The 21411-nt window shown below is 38.2% G+C and overlaps 1 protein-coding gene, 1 long non-coding RNA gene and 1 other non-coding gene across 4 annotated transcripts; 2 read left to right on the top strand and 1 right to left on the bottom strand.

Moving 5' to 3' along the window:
- Positions 1-1438: 1438 nt before the first annotated feature.
- Positions 1439-2730, bottom strand: LOC131306612 (uncharacterized). Its single transcript, XR_009193940.1, has 2 exons — positions 2579-2730; positions 1439-1701 (listed from the first exon to the last, which is right to left on the bottom strand). It is a non-coding gene; the product is annotated as an uncharacterized LOC131306612 (long non-coding RNA).
- A 1118-nt stretch (positions 2731-3848) lies between these two features.
- Positions 3849-18693, top strand: LOC131306601 (galacturonokinase). Of its 2 annotated transcripts, none has more exons than XM_058332946.1 (14): positions 3849-4019; positions 5752-5865; positions 7643-7714; positions 8422-8477; positions 9007-9160; positions 10421-10486; positions 11774-11853; positions 12956-13055; positions 13814-13986; positions 14577-14617; positions 14724-14752; positions 16464-16533; positions 16650-16739; positions 18071-18693. In XM_058332946.1, exons 1-14 carry the CDS (start codon positions 3987-3989, stop codon positions 18313-18315), a joined length of 1323 nt encoding a protein of 440 aa, XP_058188929.1. In that variant the 5' UTR covers positions 3849-3986; the 3' UTR covers positions 18316-18693. The 2 variants fall into 2 exon arrangements, with proteins under 2 accessions (XP_058188929.1, XP_058188937.1); XM_058332954.1 differs by having other exon boundaries at positions 3851-4019; positions 8434-8477.
- A 248-nt stretch (positions 18694-18941) lies between these two features.
- Positions 18942-19049, top strand: LOC131308760 (small nucleolar RNA snoR100). The gene has a single exon (XR_009194565.1). It is a non-coding gene; the product is annotated as a small nucleolar RNA snoR100 (small nucleolar RNA).
- Positions 19050-21411: the final 2362 nt, after the last annotated feature.

Below are 21411 nucleotides of genomic sequence, written 5' to 3'. Positions count from 1 at the left end.
TTCTTTCCCTTAAGTTTCAAACAGGAACTAAAGTTTCTCTAGGCTTTTTGAGCTTTTTTTTTTTTGTCCGTGTTTGAATTTTTTTCTAAATTTTTAGTTTTGCGTCAATTTTTTTTGACTTTTTGATTTCATCTCGTCGAGACGAATCAGAAAAGTAAAAAAAAAAATACTTTTACCAAAATATCTTGAATAAGGACCCTTTTTTAAGCTCAAAAAGTTGAAAAAGTTGACTTTTTGAGCTTAAAAGGGGTTTTTATTCAAAATATTTTGGTAAAAGTAATTTTTTTTTACTTTTCTGATTCATCTCGCGGAAAGTAAAAAAAAATTGGCTCAAAATGAATAAGCACGAAAAAAATTTAAATAAGAACAAAATGTTAGTACTAACTTTTAGAAAAAGTTAAGCAGAACGGGACACAACTTTGATAAACTTTACTATTCCAACTTCTTCTTCTTTTTTAATCAACGAAAAAAGCATACCCATTTATAAAAGTTATATATGATATCTACGGATTATCACCGAAAACTATATTCCATCTTCAATTTGTTCTATTCCTTTAATAACACTTTCAGCTTTATCACGAAAGTAGTTAAACTTTTGAATTAATCAACTCGAGTTAACTAGCTAGCTGAATCTAAATGGTAGTAAAGTATAAAGAGAGCACTAAAGATAGGTACACTACTTTTTTACACTACATAGTTACACTGCATTTTATCCCAAAAAAATCCAAAAAAATACCAATAAATTTTAAAATATTGTTTTATGGGGTCCTATAAAAAATTAGTTCCAATGAATGTCGGTAAGTACTACTTTTGAATTCATAGGTGTGAAATTGCTTAATTGTGCAGTTTCGCCACTACGAATCTAGAAATAATACTTACCAATATCCGTTGAAGCTAATTTTTTACAGAGCCCCATAAAATAATATTTTAGAATTTATGAATATTTTTCTGGATTTTTTTGAAACCTAAAATGAGCTTCACATAAAATATAGTGAAACGTGTAGTGTAACTATGCAGTGTATGTAGCATCTCTCTAAAGAGAGAAAAAATCGAGCCGAGTGTCCTTATCTGAACTGTTTTTCCAACTTCCGTCTATATTTTTATGGTTTCTCGATTATCCCTGGCGGGACAAATAATTAGTCTTGGAATAATTGATAGTAAATGATTAAAAACAAGGAGAAATTAAATAGGCATCCTATTTGGAGGACTTATTTAGGTGTCCATCCTAGTGGTTTTAATCCTCAAATTGTCAATTAAAATAGGTCATCTAAATCAAAATTCAAATTACGTAATTATCGTCTTATCTCCTACCCCTACTCCTTTTGATCTCCTCTGAAAAATCGAAGTTAGTTACACGATGATAATCTCTACCCAATAATCCTCTGCCAATTTACCCCTTCTCACTTCCTCCAAATTCCAAAAATCTTTGTTCAAACAATTGAACAAATACCTAAAAAACTAGCATAAAATTGGAACCCATTCATCAAGATTCCTAGAGCACTAGTCAAAAGAGCCATACAAACCCACAAAGGCAACCAAGTCTATGAAGCTATCAACCATTCAGCAAACAACGAATTTAGAAGTCTACACAGATTAATCGTGAAGAAGCCGATCCAAGATGTCTCACATTCCATAATAAATCTTCGACCACATATTCAGCTACGTCACCAAAAACCCACATCGAAATTCAGCCTCATTAGTCTGCAAGACATGGTACAAGGTCGATAGAAAAAGCAATTACCGATCATGAAATTGTCATGAATATACGCATTGTAAAATCGTATTGACGAAATTATATTAAACCAAAATCATGACAAAATATGAAGAAATCAAAATATACATACTGAACTCATAGCAAAATTTGCGAAATCACCATGAAACAGAAAAAAAATCATGAATACATATTGTATAATCAAAAAAATTTGAATTGATCATATTCTGTTCATCTACCTCGATCAAAACCAACACTTCTAAAAATTTGCTATGTTCTCCGATTTAATTATGTCATGCTTGTGAATTGATCATGTTTTGTCACGTTTCCGATTTACACTTCTCAAAATCGTTCCCACGAAATTACAGTCATGACAAAAATTTGGAGAAATCGAAAAACACATACCAAAATCATGACAAAATTCGTGGAACCACCATAAAACATAAAAATTCATGAATGAGTTGTAAAATCGTCCAGACGAAATTGCAACAACCTGAAATCAGGACAAAATTTGAAGAAATCAAAACCCAAAAACCGAAATCATGACAAAAATTGTGAAAACACCATAAAACATAAAAAATTGTAATTGTAGGCTAGAAATCTTAAGTATCTTTATATAGAATTTCTAAACCCACAAGGTAGGTTCGTTTGATCAAAACCCACAAATCTATGATCAAAAATCAAAACCCCCAAAACTCAATAAACGGAGAAACCAAAGAAGAAATGGTGGGTCTTGTTTGATACCACCACTGGCTGTAAATTGAAAGGTGAGTATTGGAGAAAATCATCCTACTTTTAACGGTGAGTTTTTTTCTATTTAAAAATACTACTAAGGAATGGTGGGTCTGGTTTGATACCACCACATACCTTCAAAAGCTTCATGATGAAAACTTGGGGATTTCCGTCGCCGCTCAACTTCGGAATCGCAACCGGCGGTTCCGGTGTTGTCTCCTCCTTTTTCTTCGCCGGTATGCACTTTTGGTAGACGAAAGGGTTTTGCCGTTTCGTTTTCCTTTTTTGCCGTTTCGTTTTCCTTTTTTATATAAACTGCAGGTTGAAAAATTAAGTGTTCCAAATTTCAATCATTTTGAATAGGTGAGAAAATTTTATTTTTCTAATCATTTAATTCTAAAGGGTCATAATTAAATTTTAACTATAGGGCTCTCGTTGATTAACCCTAAGAAAGTCGTAGAATCAAATATCTTTTAGGACTAACCAACGAGAGTCCTATAGTCAAAATTTAATTATGACCCTTTAGAATTAAATGATCAAAAAAATAAAATATTCTCACCCATTCAAACGGATTAAAATTTCGAACACTTAATTTATTTTAGAGAGAAGGCTGTGTGTAGTGGGAGAGAAAAACGTGTGTCAGTGTTCCAAATTTAAATTTTAATCCTTTTGGGCAACGAATAATTTCTCCTCCCCCGGCAAAAGTCTGACACAAATTCAGTTGGGCAAATTCTAATTGGTGGAAGGCACCACCTGTGTGTTGCCCCAAGGGCAACGAATAATTTCTTGGGAAAGAGAACCGTAAATATGAGATTGGAGTGTGTGGCCTTGATTAAGTGGCGGAGCTTTCATGGTGGGTGTGGGTAAATTTTTTGGTGCCAATAGAGTAGTGTTCACGTGATTTTTACTAATACCCAATGTAGTCCGTTATAATAAATGACTTGCTCTTTTATATGTCAAGTAATAGTCAATTATTTGGGACAAAATTCTCTAAAAAAATATGACTTGGTCGATGTTAACAAAAATATTGGTCTTTACTAATACCCAATGTAGTCCGTTATAATTAATGACTTGCTCTTTTATACGTCAAACAATAGTTAATGGTTTTTTGAAAAATATTTTTCAATATCAATCAGGAATATTTTTGTCTTGATAAATTATAAATTCCATGTATTGGGAATTAATATTCTCCTTCTCATGATTTATGATTTCCAAAAAGATAGTCCATCACCTGGTAATAATTTGCCCCAAGCCCACTGTCCTGTCATTTCCCCAATTTTTTAAACAAATAAGTACATAGCTTTCAATAATTACGTTAGTTGGTCTACTACAAATGGCTGGTGTAGATACGACACGTGACATGACGTTCAATCTTGTAATGTAGCGCTGTACTACCCGCCACTCCATTCCTTCGATCTCACTCCTCTCTCTCTCTCTCTACCCTCTTGTATATATACGTATATACCCGGAAACATTCAAAGATGAGAGCCAAAAACCCTGTTGAAGCTGGCAATTGGAGGCTATACTGAGACCTTTTTGAAAGATGGGCAAGGTGTCTTGGCCTTCCAATGCAGAGGTAATTCTGAATTCACTAATTTTTTATCCACATTAACTAGTAGTAATAATATTCTTATGGCCAATGTGGTTTATGGGTCACTGTTAATTGCATTGATTATTCTTACTGTAATCAGCAATGATCTGATTTCAGCTTTTCCTGGCCTGTATTCCAATGCCCAACTGTTGTTTCCACGATCTAAGAGGACTAGGGTATACGTATTTTATTTTTATTATTTTTGATTACTCAAGTGTCTGGGCTAGCGCCTGGGGCACAATCCTACCGCCCACTCATATGGAGCCAAATTAAAGTCGGAGCAAAGCTCCGTATGGACCAGCCCCAAAGGGGTTGATACCAGCTGAGATGATTCGAACCTAAGACCTTAGGAGGGAGGAGACCCTTAGTCCCAAGCCTTGACCACTGGGTCAACCCGTTGGGTTCATATTTCATTATTTTCAACATCCAGAATTTCGTATTTTAGATTGTTTGGGTCTGGTGCATTGTTGGAATGTACTTTTATAGCAGGTATATGCACGTGTTGATATAGGAAGGAAGCCTGAAATTTTGATTACCGGACTGAGTTAAGTGAGGGGGAAAAAAAATAGTCTTTTCATAGTGATGAATAAAATGGCGAAAAAAAGGACCAACGAAGATGAATCTACGCATGGTTATTGCTTAAATCCCTGATGAGCATTGATCTGATTTCAGCTTTCCGGAGTGTTTGTTGTACACCGATTGGTTAGTTACATCTAATAGGATTGTGTTTTGATTTTCATCCTACGTTTTATGCCCAAGTGCTTGTGTATTTGATTATTTGCAGCATGGTAAAATTTGTCTGTGGCTGGTGTATTGTGGATAGATCATTTCTGTAGTATGTATACGCATGTGAGTGGTCTTCAGAGGCAGATCCTGTATATTATTGTTAGGGGCGCCACATGTTGTACAATGCGGGGTATACGGAATTACGAACTTTTTGTACTTCATTGTGGGTTTTTTGGTCACCTGACAAGAAAACAACACCTTTATAAAGTGATATTTGGATTGCCAAATTTCTCATTTGTACTTGGAAGCGTGAAGAAAGGACAAATCAAGTAATGGAAACCCCTAAAATGAGAATGCAAGAATGGTTAGCATGATTGAGATTGCGAAGATGAGGTTCTTTTTGTTTTTGGCTCGGAAAGTAAGAATATCAAGTGAGGAATGGTGGTTTAAACTTTAACAAGTGAGAAATTGGTGATTAAAGGGGCACTAGACAGAAATGAACAAAATGAACTTAATATAATGGATATTGTATCCTTTTTTCCCCCACTCCATTAGATGCATTCAAGGGACTGCAAAACCAGTCACATTTAGCCTATAGCTCTATAGGCTACATTGTAATAGGGAACTCATGAGATATATAGCCTATTTAGTGTATGCAATGATTACAATGAAAATACTGATCGGCTACATTGCTCAAGAAACTGGAGGGGGCCACATAGGGCCTTTATGGACCAGTAATATGCTCTGAAACAAATCAAAGGTGATGCCATGACCTCTTTTGGTCTACGGCTGGATTGGCTTTTCGTGGCATGCTTTCTTGTCCTAGTGGATTCTCTTACGTGATAAGGGTGCAAACACATTTGTTATCGTTCCCTCTTTGGATATCCTGTTTCTGCAATTTCAGTTTTTTGACAGTCAACTGCTATGGTTGGAAAGTGGGTTGTGTTTTGGACATGTTTATGCATGCATCCTAACATATATCTGTTTTCAGTTGGATGAAATGAAGAAGTTGGTTGCTGAAATAGCTGGAAGATGTACTGAGGATGTCAGGGTAGTTGTTTCCCCATATAGGATTTGTCCGCTGGGAGCCCATGTTGATCATCAGGTGTGCTTTGCCCTCATCTTTTAGACCTTGATTACCTACTCTTTTGATTAATAGATTACCGAACTACTATGTCTTCTGGAATTCAGTTTGCATGGTATATACTCTTTGAATATTTATGTTCAGTTAGGCCCTTTGGAGGTGGTGTTGAACTTGGCCTTGTTGCTCATGGCTCTCCCATGTTGACCTTAACGATTCTCTGATGTAAATAAATGGGTGTGGGAGGTAGGAGTGGGAAGAGTACCTGAGGTCGCCCTCTAGGTATATGACAGTTGCTACAATGGTGCTCGAGACCACCGGAGGTGGAGGAGAGAGCTCGGGGCGGACTTAGAGAGAGAGAGGGATGGCAGTGGAGAGTAGGTGTGTATTGAATGCTTGTTGGATACTTGTTGAATGCTTGTCTTTACTATAGTGTCAATTCTCCTTATATATGAGCCTTCGAGATGAGAGAGAGCCAGGTGTGAGGCTCCTCCCCATTGGTGGGTAGAGTGGAGGTTGACATGCTTTCCTCTTTTAGTCCCAAGTCACACCTTGAAGCTTGTAACCAAGAAACCAATAGAGGCTATTTCGGTGATACATGGAGATCCGTATCATCTGCCGAGTCAGGCGAGGTTTGATACGGGCTCCGAGGCGCCAGGCGGTAGGTATGATACTTCTTCTGAGATGTCAGATGGCGGTCAATGCCCCCCTCTCTCTAGGACCGGTCAAGTTAGAGCTCGCCGGAGGCAAGCTCGTCCTCCTTGACAAACCCCTTGCTCTAGCCTCAAAACCACATTCCTCCTTAGGTCCCAAGCGAGGTACCTAGGCCCTGTCCCTGCCTAGGATGGTGTATAGAGTCGCCTTTAAGTATTCCGGAGTCTTCGAAGTGTTAAGTAGGAGGTGAGGTGCCCGGAGGTGACCTCACTCCTCCATGGGTGGGGAGTTTTTGGAGGAGGCCTTGCTCCTCTGGAGGTGGAGTTTGTGGAGGAAACTTGCTTCGGCGGAGGCAAGGTTTGTGGAGGAAGTCTCCTCCTGGGCGGAACGTATAACTTGTGGGGGAAGCTTCACTTTGGCGGAGGCAAGGTTCGTGGAGGAAGGCTTGCTTCTCCCGGAGGTGAGGATCATGGAGGAAGGCTTGGAGGAAGGCTTGCTCCTCCTGGAGGTGAGTATTGTGGAGGAGGCCTTGCTCCTCCTGGAAGTGAACGTTGTGGAAGAGGCCTTGCTCCTCTTGGAGGTGGATATTGTGGAGGAGGCCTACTCCTCCTGGAGGCGGTTCTTGTGGAGGAGGCCTTGCTCCTCCCAGAGGTGGTCATCGGCGGGGTTCTTGGAGAAGGTGCATCCGGTTGTGGGATATATCGTATACCCACAATTGGCAAGGTGCCACCACCCTTTCAAGAGGTAAGACCCTTTTGGAAGAGGTGTTGGACTTGGCCTCATTGCTTGTGGCTCTTCCATGTCAACTTCCCCCTCCTTCCATGTAAATGAGCTAGAAAAGGAAAATTAAGAGTTCAGTGTTTTATATATCCCTTACGGTTATGGGATTTCCTAGAATCATCATCAGAAATGCCCATGTTTACTTTGTTTTCGTTTATTGTCATAACTGCAAAGGGCAAACAGCAAAGAGCTCGCATTGAAGTATTAAACTTTAGACTTTCTTCTTCTCAGAGTGAAGCCATTTTTATCGACATTGGTGTTTGATCTTTTGCACCTGCCTTTCTGAGCTTTAATAAGATACTGGCATTGGAAAAATAGCAATTTGCAATCTTTTACTCAGAAGTTATTTTCGCATTGTTGTTTATAGGGTGGAACTGTTTCAGCTATGACCATCAACAAGGGTATACTTTTAGGATTTGTTCCTTCTGGAGATTCTCAGGTATGATTCTTTTCCCTCGCATCTTATTAAGACATGAAGGGCTCGTTCATTTAATAGGACAAATAGTGAAGGATAGCTGATTCCATAGGATATGTAATCCCACCATACTAAAGTGGTGGCTAAGTAATTCGCCATCCCCCATGGTATAGTGTATCCGATGATTTTTAATCTTCACTGCGAAAGATATGTTGTCCCCTTCGATTAACTGTCCGATTCGATGCTCGAAGTCGGGCAAAACAAAAAGGCCCTTAGGGCATAGGGATATGTTATGAACCTTAAAAGTCAATCTCTTACAAAGCAGACTTGGAAAACATTACGCTAAGGAAAGAATGGGAGGGAGACATTCAGTGATATGTCGCAATCTTGTTACTTGATCAAAAGCAAGGCAAAAGACATACAAGTAAAGAGAGTGCACAAGTAACAATGGTACGTAAACACAACAGGCCTGTTGAAAACCTCCACAAACAATAAGATCTCATTCCGTCAACATGGAGATTTCGGAAGTTTTACGTCCTGTGTTTATTGCTAACTCCTTTTGTTTTTGTATTCTCTTTCGGAACGTATGAATTTGAGTCCTATCCTAATGTCCCTCCTAATTCAAAAGCTCACCAGAAGCTCACTTCTGTAATCTCTGCCAATTAGGCGCCGACAAATACTTCTAATATTTTGCTTTGGTTTGTTCATAGTGGTTCTTTTGTTGATGGGAGCTCTTTGTGCAGGTTATACTACATTCAGGACAGTTTAAAGGAGAAGTTAGGTTCAGGTGAGAAGCTAGTTTGTCAAGTTCTTAGCTTCTGTTGTCTCATTTATCTTAACTTCAGCTCTTATTTTAGATTTGGTGCTAGGTTCAGGACACTTCCGATTTTTAGCTTCTTATTCCTGTGGCTGGGTTCACACGCCCTGGGCTTGCTGTGCCAGGGGTGTGTCCAATGTGGTCTACCCAGGGCGTTTCCCAGTTTATCCAAAATATGAAATTAAGGAACTATTTACCAAAGTGTACAACTATTATCCAAAATGTTTTCCGCCAGAGCTTTGAGTGACTATAATTAACTTATTCCTTCATGTAGTAATGAGAGTAATACAGGAAACTTAGGAATGAAATGGCATTTTCAGTGATTTAGGTGTCCTAGAAATGTGCCCTATATGATTATTTTCTTTTTTCCTCATTTCAATCTTTTTTATCTTGTTCTTTGGGCAGAAAGCACCTTATAAGGTGATTCTCCATGTTTCAGTGGTGGGTATCATTTTCTGCTCTTGGAATTGAACGACTCTTGTATTTTCATGTCTAACAGTGTAGATAAAATTCTGCACCCAATACATATTGTCAAGGCAAGTGACAATATCAACGAAAGTGGTGCATCCAAACTCCAACAAGAATGCACGTGGGGAAATTATGCTAAAGGTGCCCTATATGCTCTACAAAGTAGAGGAAACGTTCTCACCCAGGTTAGTATTTCGTGGATAATAAAGTTTTCCTTGTGACAGTTTGTATGCTTATCGACATAATCAGGGAAAGAAATAAATTTTGTGTGTAGGACACTCATGGTAGTGTAACAACCCTTAAAAGGGAAAAGACTATGATCTGTGAAGTCAAGATACACAGACATCTGTTCAAAAATGATACATAAACATAGGAGTTTGGACAAGTCTCCTGACCGTTACATGGTGGCCATGTTCACATGGATGACCTTGGCAATACCTCATTCGTTTATGTTTTTGCTTGGAATGATACTTAATTGATAGAAAACACATTAAAGAATACTTTCTATTGTGCTTCGATCTGGGTCTCCGAGCATGGGAAACTCTCGAAGAGAAAAGCATTTGCAGGGCAGAGCCACACTCTTTATCAGGGAGGGGCGAGTCAGAGAGAAATTTTTATGGGCAAGATTGCACCAACCGTATTATACATTCTTTGCTTGTCTTTGTTACATCTTATATAGAATAGTTCTGCTTTTTTTGGATAACTAGAACAACCACACACTTATATTGGATATATGTTATTTAAAGATAAAGATAAATTTTGAAAGAGCAAGGGAAAATCATCTGAAATGAGTACCAAACTAAAGTTATTTATACTTGTAGAGAACCTTAAATTTTTTTACATATAGAAAGAAAAAGAAAGAAGTATTTTGAATTTAGCTCTGCCCTGAGTAGATTTCTCAATTCTCTTTATTCCCTTTATTTATTTCACAAATTCTGATATGGCTTACTTGTCAAACATATGAAACACCAGGTTAGAAAGAGTAATACCGTTTGTGATTTCAGAAAAAGAGTCGCAACGTTTGGGTCTCCCTTCCCTTGAAGAATTTGACCAATCATCCATGCCATAAATGGGTTAACTGCAATCTGTGGAAGGGATTTATCTTAAATCATTACCGATCAATACCTTTATCAAACTAAATGAAGAGCTTACAGGAAAACAGGCAAAGAAAATCTTGAAAACAAAGTTCTGTCACTTTGATGCTGTTGCACTGCTCGCTTTTTGATAAAACATGATACTAGACTCTGGTTCTGGTAGCTCTTGGGTTCATGTCTCTTTACACCCACATCGTTGTCATTGTGCTCTCTATTTTGCCTGTGTTCGTGAGTCTTTTTGAGTCAGCATTGTCTCTCAATTAGCGAGATTGGGTCACACAATGCCTATTCTTACCAGCTTTAGTGGTTAGGGCAATTAGTAATCTACCTATTTTCTAATCATTGTTGCAGGGAATCATTGGCTTCGTCTCTGGTTCTGAAGATCTTGATAGTTCTGGACTTAGCTCTTCTGCAGCTGTAAGTTTGTGTTTCCTCTGCTCAGTATCTTTTTGGTTGTGTATTCTTTTATGACGTTTGATCAACAAATGCTTAATCTAACAACTATAGGCGAGTAAGAGTTACTTTGAACTCCCTTAAGGTACTATGATCCCCACTTTATGCTTATATAGTTGAGATTGCTGTCCCAGAATAAACAATGCCAGAATTTCTTGGTTACAATATGGGATAGCATAATGCTACATTTCTTGGCTTTCTTAGATATTGAGAACTGACAGATAGAGATGTTTAGGTTTGTGTTAGGCTACACCAACAAGAATCCAGGTTGCTAGTGGGACAAAGATCAATTTAGATTTAAACATCTAGTTTCATTGTGTAGTGGGTTGAGATGGTTCTCTAGTTGATACGTAGGGGCAAAGGCACTAAGGGCCGTCCTTGTGGGGTGCTGATCCATAATCTTGGAAAGAATTACGGTGCCCTCAAGGTCAGTTAAAGGCAGTCTATGTGATATCAGGATGCCACAATGCTTCTGATTCTTGGATATAGATCTGGGTATGGGAATTTAAATTAAATGGCATGTCTGTACTATGCTTGCACACATCGTGGAAGATCTAGGATCCAAGCTGAGGGCTGATGTTTTACTGTATATTGTCTTGATTTTTTATTTGGTTAAAGCCTCCAATTCAAAACCAATTGGTTATGAGTGGAGAGGCCACCCACTCTTCTACACTAGTTTGGAATTTATTATACACCGACGTGGGACAAGCTCTAACACTTCCCACAAGTGCAACTCCTGACTCACGTGGAGGGGTCTACAAAGGATCTAGAATATATGGATCAAAATTAACTAGGGTGCACTTAGGGCATAAACAAGGAAGGGATCACCTGGTAATGAAATAAAGTATCTTGCCAGCAGTTACCGGGAAAAAAAAGAAAAGTCTCTTGCTAGCAACTTCAAAAAGATTGGCTTTGGTACCATGTTAAAGGATCCAACTCAAACTTATTGGTCACGAGTAAAAGTCGCTGGCCAAAAACGTATTACGAGTTAACGAAGTGGTAAGTAATGCATGTGGGACAAACTCCAACAGATATGACGAAATTTTGTCAGGTTAATTGGTAGCTTCAAAGGTCATTTTGTGGTGGTTTTCTAGAACAGACACACCCTTTATCATCTGTCGGCAACATTTTCTTGTATTCCTACAAGCTCTTTCTGGTATAAAGTTATCTTAAATATCCTACTTTCACTGTTAGATGGATCTCCCTTTCAATACATTTTCGGTAGTAAACATTAAGTTGCATGATTAACAGGTTGGAGTTGCTTACCTTTTAGCTTTTGAGAGTGCCAATAATCTTGACGCGTCTCCCACAGAAAACATTGAGTATGATCGGTAAGTGTTTATACGAGCATATCTGACTGAATTATTTTCTTCTCAAGTTGACATCACCATGCTTGGTTTACTTCTTTCCAAGAGTAAGTAGAAAATCGGTGTCACACTGCTAACTGAGACAAATAAAGTCAATGTCACTATTCTATTTTACGTATGGAATTGTTGTGTAGTAGAGTTTCAGAGTTAATTTATTGTTTGAAGTGAATATCTATGTGACCCATTAGAAGTTGAATGCCTGCAGTGAGAATGAAGAGTGTCATTTTCTTAGTGAGGTCTGATGATGTCAACAGATAGCTTTGGGGCATCTCATGGAAAGTTTGGATCCACTTAATCTAGTGCAAGTTGTAAGAACTTTATTAGCATGCAATACACCTTTTTTATCCCCCCAAATGAAAAATCAGATGAAGCAAGAATGTGGTGGTTGAAACATGTTGCTTTTCTAGGTTTCCCCATTTGTGTCAACTGAGTTTGCTGATACTGAGAATAGGTGTTTGTTTTTGTTGTTGTACTTACTGGAAGAAGGTAGTTTTTCTGATAATTTAGTGATTAAACCAGCCTGTTTTGTGCTGCAAACCCCGGAAATCTCACACTTGATTTTTAAGAAAGGAAATCACTTGTAGACTCTGGTGAAGGAGGGATTGGAAAAAGATTGGGTAGGTGGGAAGAAGTATTGATTTTGGAAAGTGAGGTTTTTCTTGACCCAATCAGTTTTTCTCTATTTCCTACTACTAATCTCCTTTTATGGTCTGTCGGTGTGGCTAATAAGATTGACAAAAAAAGGCGGGATTTTGTTTGGGAAGGTAGCAATGAAGGGAGAAAACATCACTTGGTTAGTTATGAATGAGGATGTAGTTTCACTCTCTAAGAGCACAAGGGCTCTTAGTTTGTGCTCCATTATTGGAAATAATATTGCATTGCTTAAGTGGTTATAGAGTTTCCCAAGGGAATTTAACTCTTTATGTCATGAGGTTTTTTAAAAGTATGTATAGGTTACAGGATAATGGATGGGATTCTCATGTTTGAAGTTAGCATTTTTTGCTGCCTAATATATTTGATAGAAGAACTGTACTTTTTCTAAGTCGTCTTATTTTTGCATGTCTAGGCTGATTGAAAATGAATATTTAGGTCTGAAAAATGGAATACTGGATCAATCAGCTATACTTCTTTCGAGCTATGGATGTCTGACCTGTATGAACTGTAAGGTAGTATACTGATTCTTGAACGTCTAAATGATTTGTTGTTTCCGTTCTACCATATCCTTTGATCTTGTACAGCTTTTGATGATCATGGCCTTTCATATCACCTCAGTTAAACAAATTTGTGGCAAAAAACAGTAGTTTTAAGTTTACTTCTCTTTGTTGGCCTTGCTTGTGCAACTTTCAAGTTAGGTGGGATGGCAGGTGCATAATTGATGCTTTCGGTAAGAAATGGTTGAATCACAAGTTAAGTTTCCTTGAACTGTGAAGTACTAAGATAACTTTTTCTTCTTGATACATTGGACACCAGAGCCTGCAGAGGGGGGATATTGCCTGTTGAGGAACAGTTTTGGCCAACTGAGCTCAGCCCCAGTGGGTTGAAGTTCTTAGATAATTTCAATATGTCCCGTATAACGTTCATTGCTTCCACAAAGCACGAGAATGGTTAATAAAGCTATATTACCAAATGCAACTTAATGAGAAAGCTATTCTTATTAGTTTATTAGGTTTCATCTTGTATACAAACTCCAATATGCCTTTACTCACTTGTACTAATATATATATGCATATGTATACGTATATTTAAAGTGTATCTCCTAACAACTTCTATATTGACTTTTCAATCTAGACTTTAGTTCAAATGGTTCGATTTGACCCTTCTTCTTTTTTTAAATTTCTCCTTTGTTGTAAGTTATATTTTTTCTGTTGATTAGGTTTCTTCAACTATAAATTAAGTTTCTTCATGATCTACTTTCCATCTGTAGACCAAAGAACACAAGCTTGTACGTCTGCCAGAATTTCAAAATCTTGAAACAGAGAAGCCGAAAGCATACAGGATACTATTGGCATTTTCAGGCTTGAAGCAAGCTTTAACAAGTAACCCTGGATACAACCGCCGAGTTGCTGAGTGTCAAGAGGCTGCAAGACTTCTGTTGCAGTAAGACCATTTTCCCTCGTCATTTGAGACAAGCGTACACTTGAATTCCCATATGCTCTTACAATGGGGTCCCACAAAAACAATTATGCAATTCCTATTTTCTTTTGTTGAAATGGTTTTGTATGATAGCGAATTTGATTTGCTGCATAAAACGGAGGAGTACTGATGAGTCCTGTTGAAGAATTTGGTACTAAAGAGTCGTGACTCGTGGAAGTTTATAAAGAAGTGTACAAGAAAAAAGCAAATAGGTAGCCAAGCAAATAAATTTATATGTTGTACGTTGGCTATGATCAAATAAATGAACGAAAAACTGCAACGTAACAAGTTTATAAGACTTTTTATATAGCTTGTTACTTTATTAACAACCCTTGTATGCACAAGTAGTCTCCTATGTAATTGTGAAATTGTAGAAGTTTAAACCTGCCCTTCATAAGATGCATATATCTGCTTTTCGTCAAAGCCAGAATTTTCATTTCTGCTTCTGTTTGTATCACCAGAAAATACTAAAAGTTGGCTTTTCTGGAGTATTTTTCCTGATTATCTGTTGTGCTGAAATTATTATGTATCTGTCCTTTTTGGATGTTGTTCAGTGCCACTGGGAATGAAGCGATAGAGCCTCTGTTATCCAATGGTCTGTTTGTTTTTTACTCGTCTTGTTTGCATTCGTAATTTCTTCACTTGTATAATGATCTTTACTTATTTGTGTAATTATCCATATTTCTTGCATCGATGGACAGTTGAACCAGCAGCATATGAAACTCACAAGGTACTACTTCGTTACCATATTGTGCAGAGTATGACCTCCCTCTCTCTCTCTCTCTCTCTCTCTCTCTCTCTCTCTCAATTAACTGATTCTTTGTACTTGCTTGCCATAGTTCTTGTACACCTAGGTTTGTGGAATTTTCTGTTTGGCTACCTGAACACTGAATTGACACATTCGCCTATAGTAATGGACATCCTTTATTGATGATGTGTCTACATTGGTAGTGCACGTTTGGGCTTGTTTATAGCATGTAGTTTGTCAACCTGCTCCAGATGACAGTCCAAACGGAATGGTACACTTCTGTATCACCTCTGGAGTTCCAGTTGATTTTGGATTTCCTTTAGTTGTCAGGCTTGTCAGATTCTTGTAAGTTGGTCAGAATTCTTTTATTCAGCTAGATCAGGGATCAGGTCCATGCAGCATGAGATGAGAGTCCATTAATTAACTCATACTTCGTACTTGCTTGCCATTGTGCTTGACAACTTTTATGACTAGGTTTGTGAAATTTTCTATTGGCTAACTGAACAAACATTTGTCCATTGAATCATATCTAAATGGACATCCTTTGTTTATTATGTGTCCACTCTTGTGTTTGTGTGCTTGGGCATGTTTACAGCACGTAATTCATCAATCTTATCCAGGTGATTAATCCAAAAGGAATTGTACAATTTTATATTAGTTCTAGTTATTCCACTTTGATTTTTTATTCTTATTAGTTGACATGCTAGTCAGATTCTAGTAATTCGATTAGAGTTCTTTTATCTATCTAGGTACGGGATTAGGCCTTTGAAAGGTGAATTATAACCTATAGTTATGAGCAAGAAGGCAAGTCCAACTACAACGTCAATGACAAAGCCAGTAAATGAATGACACGTGGCAATTGTTGACTTGGTGCTGACAACAGGTGTTACGATATGAAAATTTCATCAGCGTGACCCCCGACAGACGATCAGTACAGGTATTCGATACAAAGAGTGACCGAGTAGAAATACAGTCGGCACGAGGAGTGTTCAACCGATGGGTAGAGGGAAGAGCTCTTGGTGGAGACGGAGCTTGCCTTCTTAGGCAATTATGCAAAGTACTGATAGTACTCAGACAGTCACCAAGTGGTAAGGCGTGCACCTTTGAAGAGATCGTTATGGGTCACATTAGCCAATCAGAAAGAAGACTTTGAGACAGGCAACAACCTGATTATGAAAAGAGTCGCGCATAGAGATCTTTAAAAAGATAGTAACGATAACCCATAACTAGGGTCAGCCGATCATTGACCAACCTTGGGTTAAGGCCCACCTTGGCCTATAAGTAGCATCAACATGCATGGAAGAAATGAATCTGAATTCCAACTCTGTGAGCTTATATGCGTCTCTCTCTCTCTCTCTCTCTCTCTCTCTCTCTCTCTCTCTCTCTCTCTCTCTGTGAGCTTATATGTGTCTCTCTCTCTCTCTCTCTCTTGAGGTAATTCCATTGCTTAGGGATGTCATATTTTGTTGGTAGGGACCATGTTGTGGTGTGCTTGTTCGGCCTTGGTCTCTAATTGCCCATTCTTGATTAGTATTTGCACATACATGTCTGTAGATCTGTATAAATATGTATGACACAGAGTTAAGCGAAATAATTAGCTTGTTGATTTACTGCGCACAATTTATATTTAACAGCTTGGTGTGGTTTTCTTTTTTTCTAGTTGTAGTCATTAACTCTAGTTGTCTTTCTGCAGAGCAAATTAGAACCCACTTTAGCTAGAAGAGCAGAGCATTATTTCTCAGAAAATGTGCGGGTGGCAAAAGGTTCTACTCGGTTAATGGACTCTCATGAATTAATAGTTTGAATCTTTCTTGCATCAGACCTGGTTTTGTGATCTATCGCTTTATTTAGTTGTGTTACTATTGTGATATTTACTTAGGACTTGATGCATGGGCTTCTGGCAAGTTAGAAGATTTTGGGAAGCTCATCTCAGCTTCTGGCCTTAGTTCCATCCAAAATTACGAATGTGGTATGGCGTGATCTTCTTTTCCTATCTCTCACATCTGTATTCTGTGTGGATGGTGTGTTGTTTGTTGTTTCTTCTGCTTATTCCTGCCCATTTTGCGCACGCGCGTGTGAGAGAGAGAGAGAGAGAGAGAGAGAGAGAGAGAGAGAGAGAGAGAGAGATGTCCAGTAAATGAGATCTAGTCTAAAAAGGGCATTCCAGAGATTTAGGGCCCGTTTGTTTGACCAAATATGAGCGTTGGATTAGACTAAGTGACCACATATCTGGTAATTGCTTTTGACCTGGATTAAAGATCCACTAGATGTATAATCCAACAATGTTCAGTGTACAATCCCATGCGGGGTATCGTATTTCCGATCACTATTAACCTGATGGGTTAAAATATCCTATGGGGGTTATATATCTCTTCGTATTAGTCCATACAAACGGGCCCTAAGTAAAAATTACTAAGAAGAAGGGCAGAAAGTTTCCCCACTTGCACATGGATTGTATCCTGGCACCCCTTGCTGTAACTAACCTTGAGACATTTTCTGACTTCAACAATTAGTCCTGGGACTATAGAATGTCAAGAACCAAATCTCCTTTCTTTTTGGAAAGAACTTATTGTAAACATTGTGATAAGTTATGGTTCCATTCAATGGGAAGAAACCAATAATCTAAGTAGTGAGATTATAGTTATAGTCTTCTTGCCGTGAGCCATTTCAAAGTGACTCTCAACCAGTTTCGGTATTTAGGACTTTACTAGTTTTATATTTTTTTTAATAAAAACTTAGAAGACTATCTGTCTTTTCTTATTTCCATCTGTTGGTTATCACTTGAAAGAGCAAGTCCACTTGTTGCTGACAAAATGGCATTGGCAAGGCTATATTTTGGCTGGCTACAGTGTCATTTTGCCCAAAAAAAGCAGGGTTGATCCACCAGTGTAATGTCATTTGGCATAACCACCTTTCTTTCTCCCTCTGCAACCATATTTCCCACACTTTGAAGGTGATGTGGCAAGTTCAATAGGTGCCAAAGTAGATGCTCAATGTGGCATCAAGAATGGCATTGCCAAAATCTGGCTTTGAAATTGCCATTCTTGATGCCAAATTTCTGCTTTGGCATGGCATTTGGCACTAGGGTGGACCTATGAGATTATTTGAAGGCGCTCAGCTAAAATTAACATCAATAAATGAGTTAAGTTCTACTTTACTATTGATGCGGATGTCATTCCTTCCCCTAGGGTTTGTTCGGCACAGACGTACGTAAGGTTCTTCTAGTTCAATCTTCTTTTGATTGTCTTTCAGCAGGATTCCTGCTACTGAATTGTCTTTAAAATTCTGTGACTCGTTCAGGTTGTGAGCCATTGATACAGCTGTATGAGATCCTTGTAAGGGCTCCTGGTGTGTATGGAGCACGGTTTAGCGGTGCTGGATTTCGAGGGTGCTGTATTGCATTCGTAGATGCTGATTCTGCAAATGAAGCTGCATCTTTCGTTAGGAATGAATACCAAAAGCTCCAACCCAAGTTGGCAAGCCAAATCAAAAGCAAAAAAGCAGTTCTAATATGCGATCCCGGTGATTGTGCTCATGTAATTTGACTGTTGAGTATTTCTGTTTCGAAAAAGAGAAGAAAAAAACTTCGTATTCTTGCACCTCTTATAAAATGCGGTGCAAAATTGTTCGTTGAGTTTGCAGAATTGAATATTCCCAGAGATGTTGCTGCTTAGGTATTGCGTCAATCTAGTGGAATACCAAGTGGAGGGTGAGATTGGTCTCCCAAATTAGTCAGTCCATTTGTCCGTGGTTCAAATACCGAGTTATCAAAAGTATGTGTTAGGATCAAACTGTGGGTGATTGCGCTCATTTAATTTGATTGGTTGAGTACATTCTTGCAACTGTTTATGAAATGCTATGTAAATTGCTCCATTGAATTCATTTAATGATATAATCGAATACCCTGAGACATTTTTGTTTCCCTTGTGTTGTTTCCCTTATAATTGCTCCATTGATTTTGTTCGGATCTTTGAGCTTCCAAATCGATTTTCAGAGCTTTCCACTTTGCTTGAAAGATTAGGGTTGGCAGATACTGTGCAAAACCTTTTCGGAAATATGTGAATAGTAATAGTGGAGTAAAATATATTTTAGTCCTTGTACATTGAAGAAGAGATATTGCCCTCTCTGATGCTCTGGACTATATGTGGTGTTTTCTGATGCTCTGGATTATGAATGAAGAAAACACGGTAATGTGCACGGAAATTGATTTGGGTCTTTAGGCCTGCTCTCTTTGATACCTTTTGGTTTTAATTTGAGGGCATGGTTTTACAGAAAAACGTCCCTTTAGCTTCTCGGTTTTTGGAGGTATATGGGGGCTACTATTTCAGTGGTATTCTAAGAGTAGTCACTTTGTGCATATATTACTAAAGATTAGGCCTGTTTGTAGTCCTCCTCCGCCCATAGTTTCACAATAATTGGGGACTAGATGAGTTTTGTTATGTACTGATATATTCAAAAGATACAAAGAGGATAGGTTTTTTTTCTTTTTTTTTTTTTTCCCTAAAGGGGATAGGTTTGAGCAGAGCAGCCCTTTTTAGGCTCCGTTCTAGAACTGTAAATAAGTACTTATTTTTTAAGAATGTAATTTCAAGCTCAAAAATAATATGTTTACGCAAATAATTTTCCTACCAATATGGATCTTATTTGATAGATCTCATCAAGATCTTTTATACGGTGCAAAAAAAATAAAAAAATAATTTTTCATTTACGTTATTTTTGAGTTTAAAAATATGAAATAAGCTGCTTATTTTTTAAGAAAATTTCTGGAACGGAGTCTTAGTAGGTTTTCCGTCTTTTAGTTGCTTTAGTCTGACATGAGAAATAGACATACGCATGGATCCATAGGTTCATAAATGGATTCAAAGGATGCTGTCATGTGAGCATTGGTTAACACAACTCCAAGAACTACCGGCTAGTATTAGACCCCGTTCCAGAAACCTTATTAAAAAATAAGTAGTTTATGTCACAATTTCAAACTCAAAAATAATGTAAATGAAAAATAATTTTTTAATTTTTTTTACATCGTATAAAAGATCTCGGTGAGATCTTTCAAACAAGATCTATATTGCATATTTTTATATTTCAATAAGTTCATAATTTTTGAGCTTGAAATTACCTTCTTAAAAAATAAGAGCTTTTTTTGCGTTTTGGAACGCACCCTTAGTGGTAGGTTCTTGTCCCCCTCTGTGGAGGCAATGTTCGAGCGCTCCACAAGGGGTGGGGTTTGGGATTTTAAGGCTATGGATAGTCTCAGTGTCTCCCGTTGACTAACACCCTATTAAACCTCGCCAACTATACAAAATTGGCAATATATATATATATATATATATATATATATATATATATATATATATACACACACACACCACTCCTTGTGAGTACGTAACGCCGCTACTTGTGGGAGGACAGGAAATATTGAGGAAATATTATGTACTCCTTCTCATGTAGGTAGGTAAATTCCCTCCCTTCTAAGAATGGGGGCTGCTGCCACCAAGCAAAACGGTGTAGAGCGGTCCATCTGGCCGCTCATCTCAGCAATCGACGGCTCAGATCTTAACTGAGCAATGAACAGTTCAAATTTGTATGAGAGTTGTTTGCTCTCAAATTCGTTCCGAGCCATCCATGCTGAAATGAACGGCCGGATCAGCCGCTCTGCACCCGCTCGGCAGGGAGCTGCTCGAGAGCATCGCTGGATCCCCCTTCTAGGGCCCTAGTGTGAGCATGAGTCTGGTAGAGAAGAAGTTGTCACAATTAAGACAACTGGAGTTTTCAGGTAGAGAATGGATCTGACCCATGCTCACAAGGGAGGGAAATTGCCTACCTACATGGGGAGAACATAACATTTCTGGTCCTCCTACAAACTCCATTTTTCTTAACTTTCGGTACCGCAGCTGAGAATTGCTACAAGCAACTGCCCGCACACCAAGCAACTGCCCGAAGTTTTCGGTTGCTTGGTTTGGTCTTGGTTAGAATGGTTTGGTTGAATTAGGCAGACATTTTGGGATCCAAATCAATTTGGACGACAGTTGTATGCATATACATTGACGAATATGTGCGATACTCCGATTCTTCTGCTGAGGAATCCTCAAGAAAAGACTCGGTCATATTTGTTTTTGATAATTTTCGATGGCTTTTGATGATTTCAATAGAATTGATTTAAACATAAGTTCGATCCAACCTTTTAACGAATTTTCGAAGGATTTGAATATTTTGTAAATATGATATCTCAACTTCAATCGAACCGCAATTCAAAACTGAATGGTACCGAACTGTACTCCAAAGGCTTAGATTGGTCTGGTTCCAGGGGTTGATCTAGTTCTCAAAAATTCTAACGCATAAGCAATGGTTTGGTCCTTGATCCAAGAAAAATTGGATCAATCCGATCCATGCTCGCCCACACTGAAAAGATTCTCCAGCTACAAGGAAAGATAAATTCATGGCGCAATTCAAGCTCCTGTCATTAATTTATTAGAAGGCTTGAAGCTACACTTGGCTCAGACGGTTTGAATGGTGGTTTGTGTGAGAGCTTCACCTTAATCCATTCCTCGCAAAACTGTACACTGAAACAACAATGACATAGCACATTCATAGAGAAAGGAAACATGCTTTCAAAGAGGTTGTGGTGTATACACAAAAAGCCA

This window comes from Rhododendron vialii, chromosome 1a (genome assembly GCF_030253575.1).
Source record: "Rhododendron vialii isolate Sample 1 chromosome 1a, ASM3025357v1".
NCBI classification, from domain to species: Eukaryota; Viridiplantae; Streptophyta; class Magnoliopsida; order Ericales; family Ericaceae; genus Rhododendron; species Rhododendron vialii.
The sequence above is the reverse complement of the archived record's forward strand: the minus strand, read 5'-3'. Positions and strand labels throughout refer to the sequence as shown.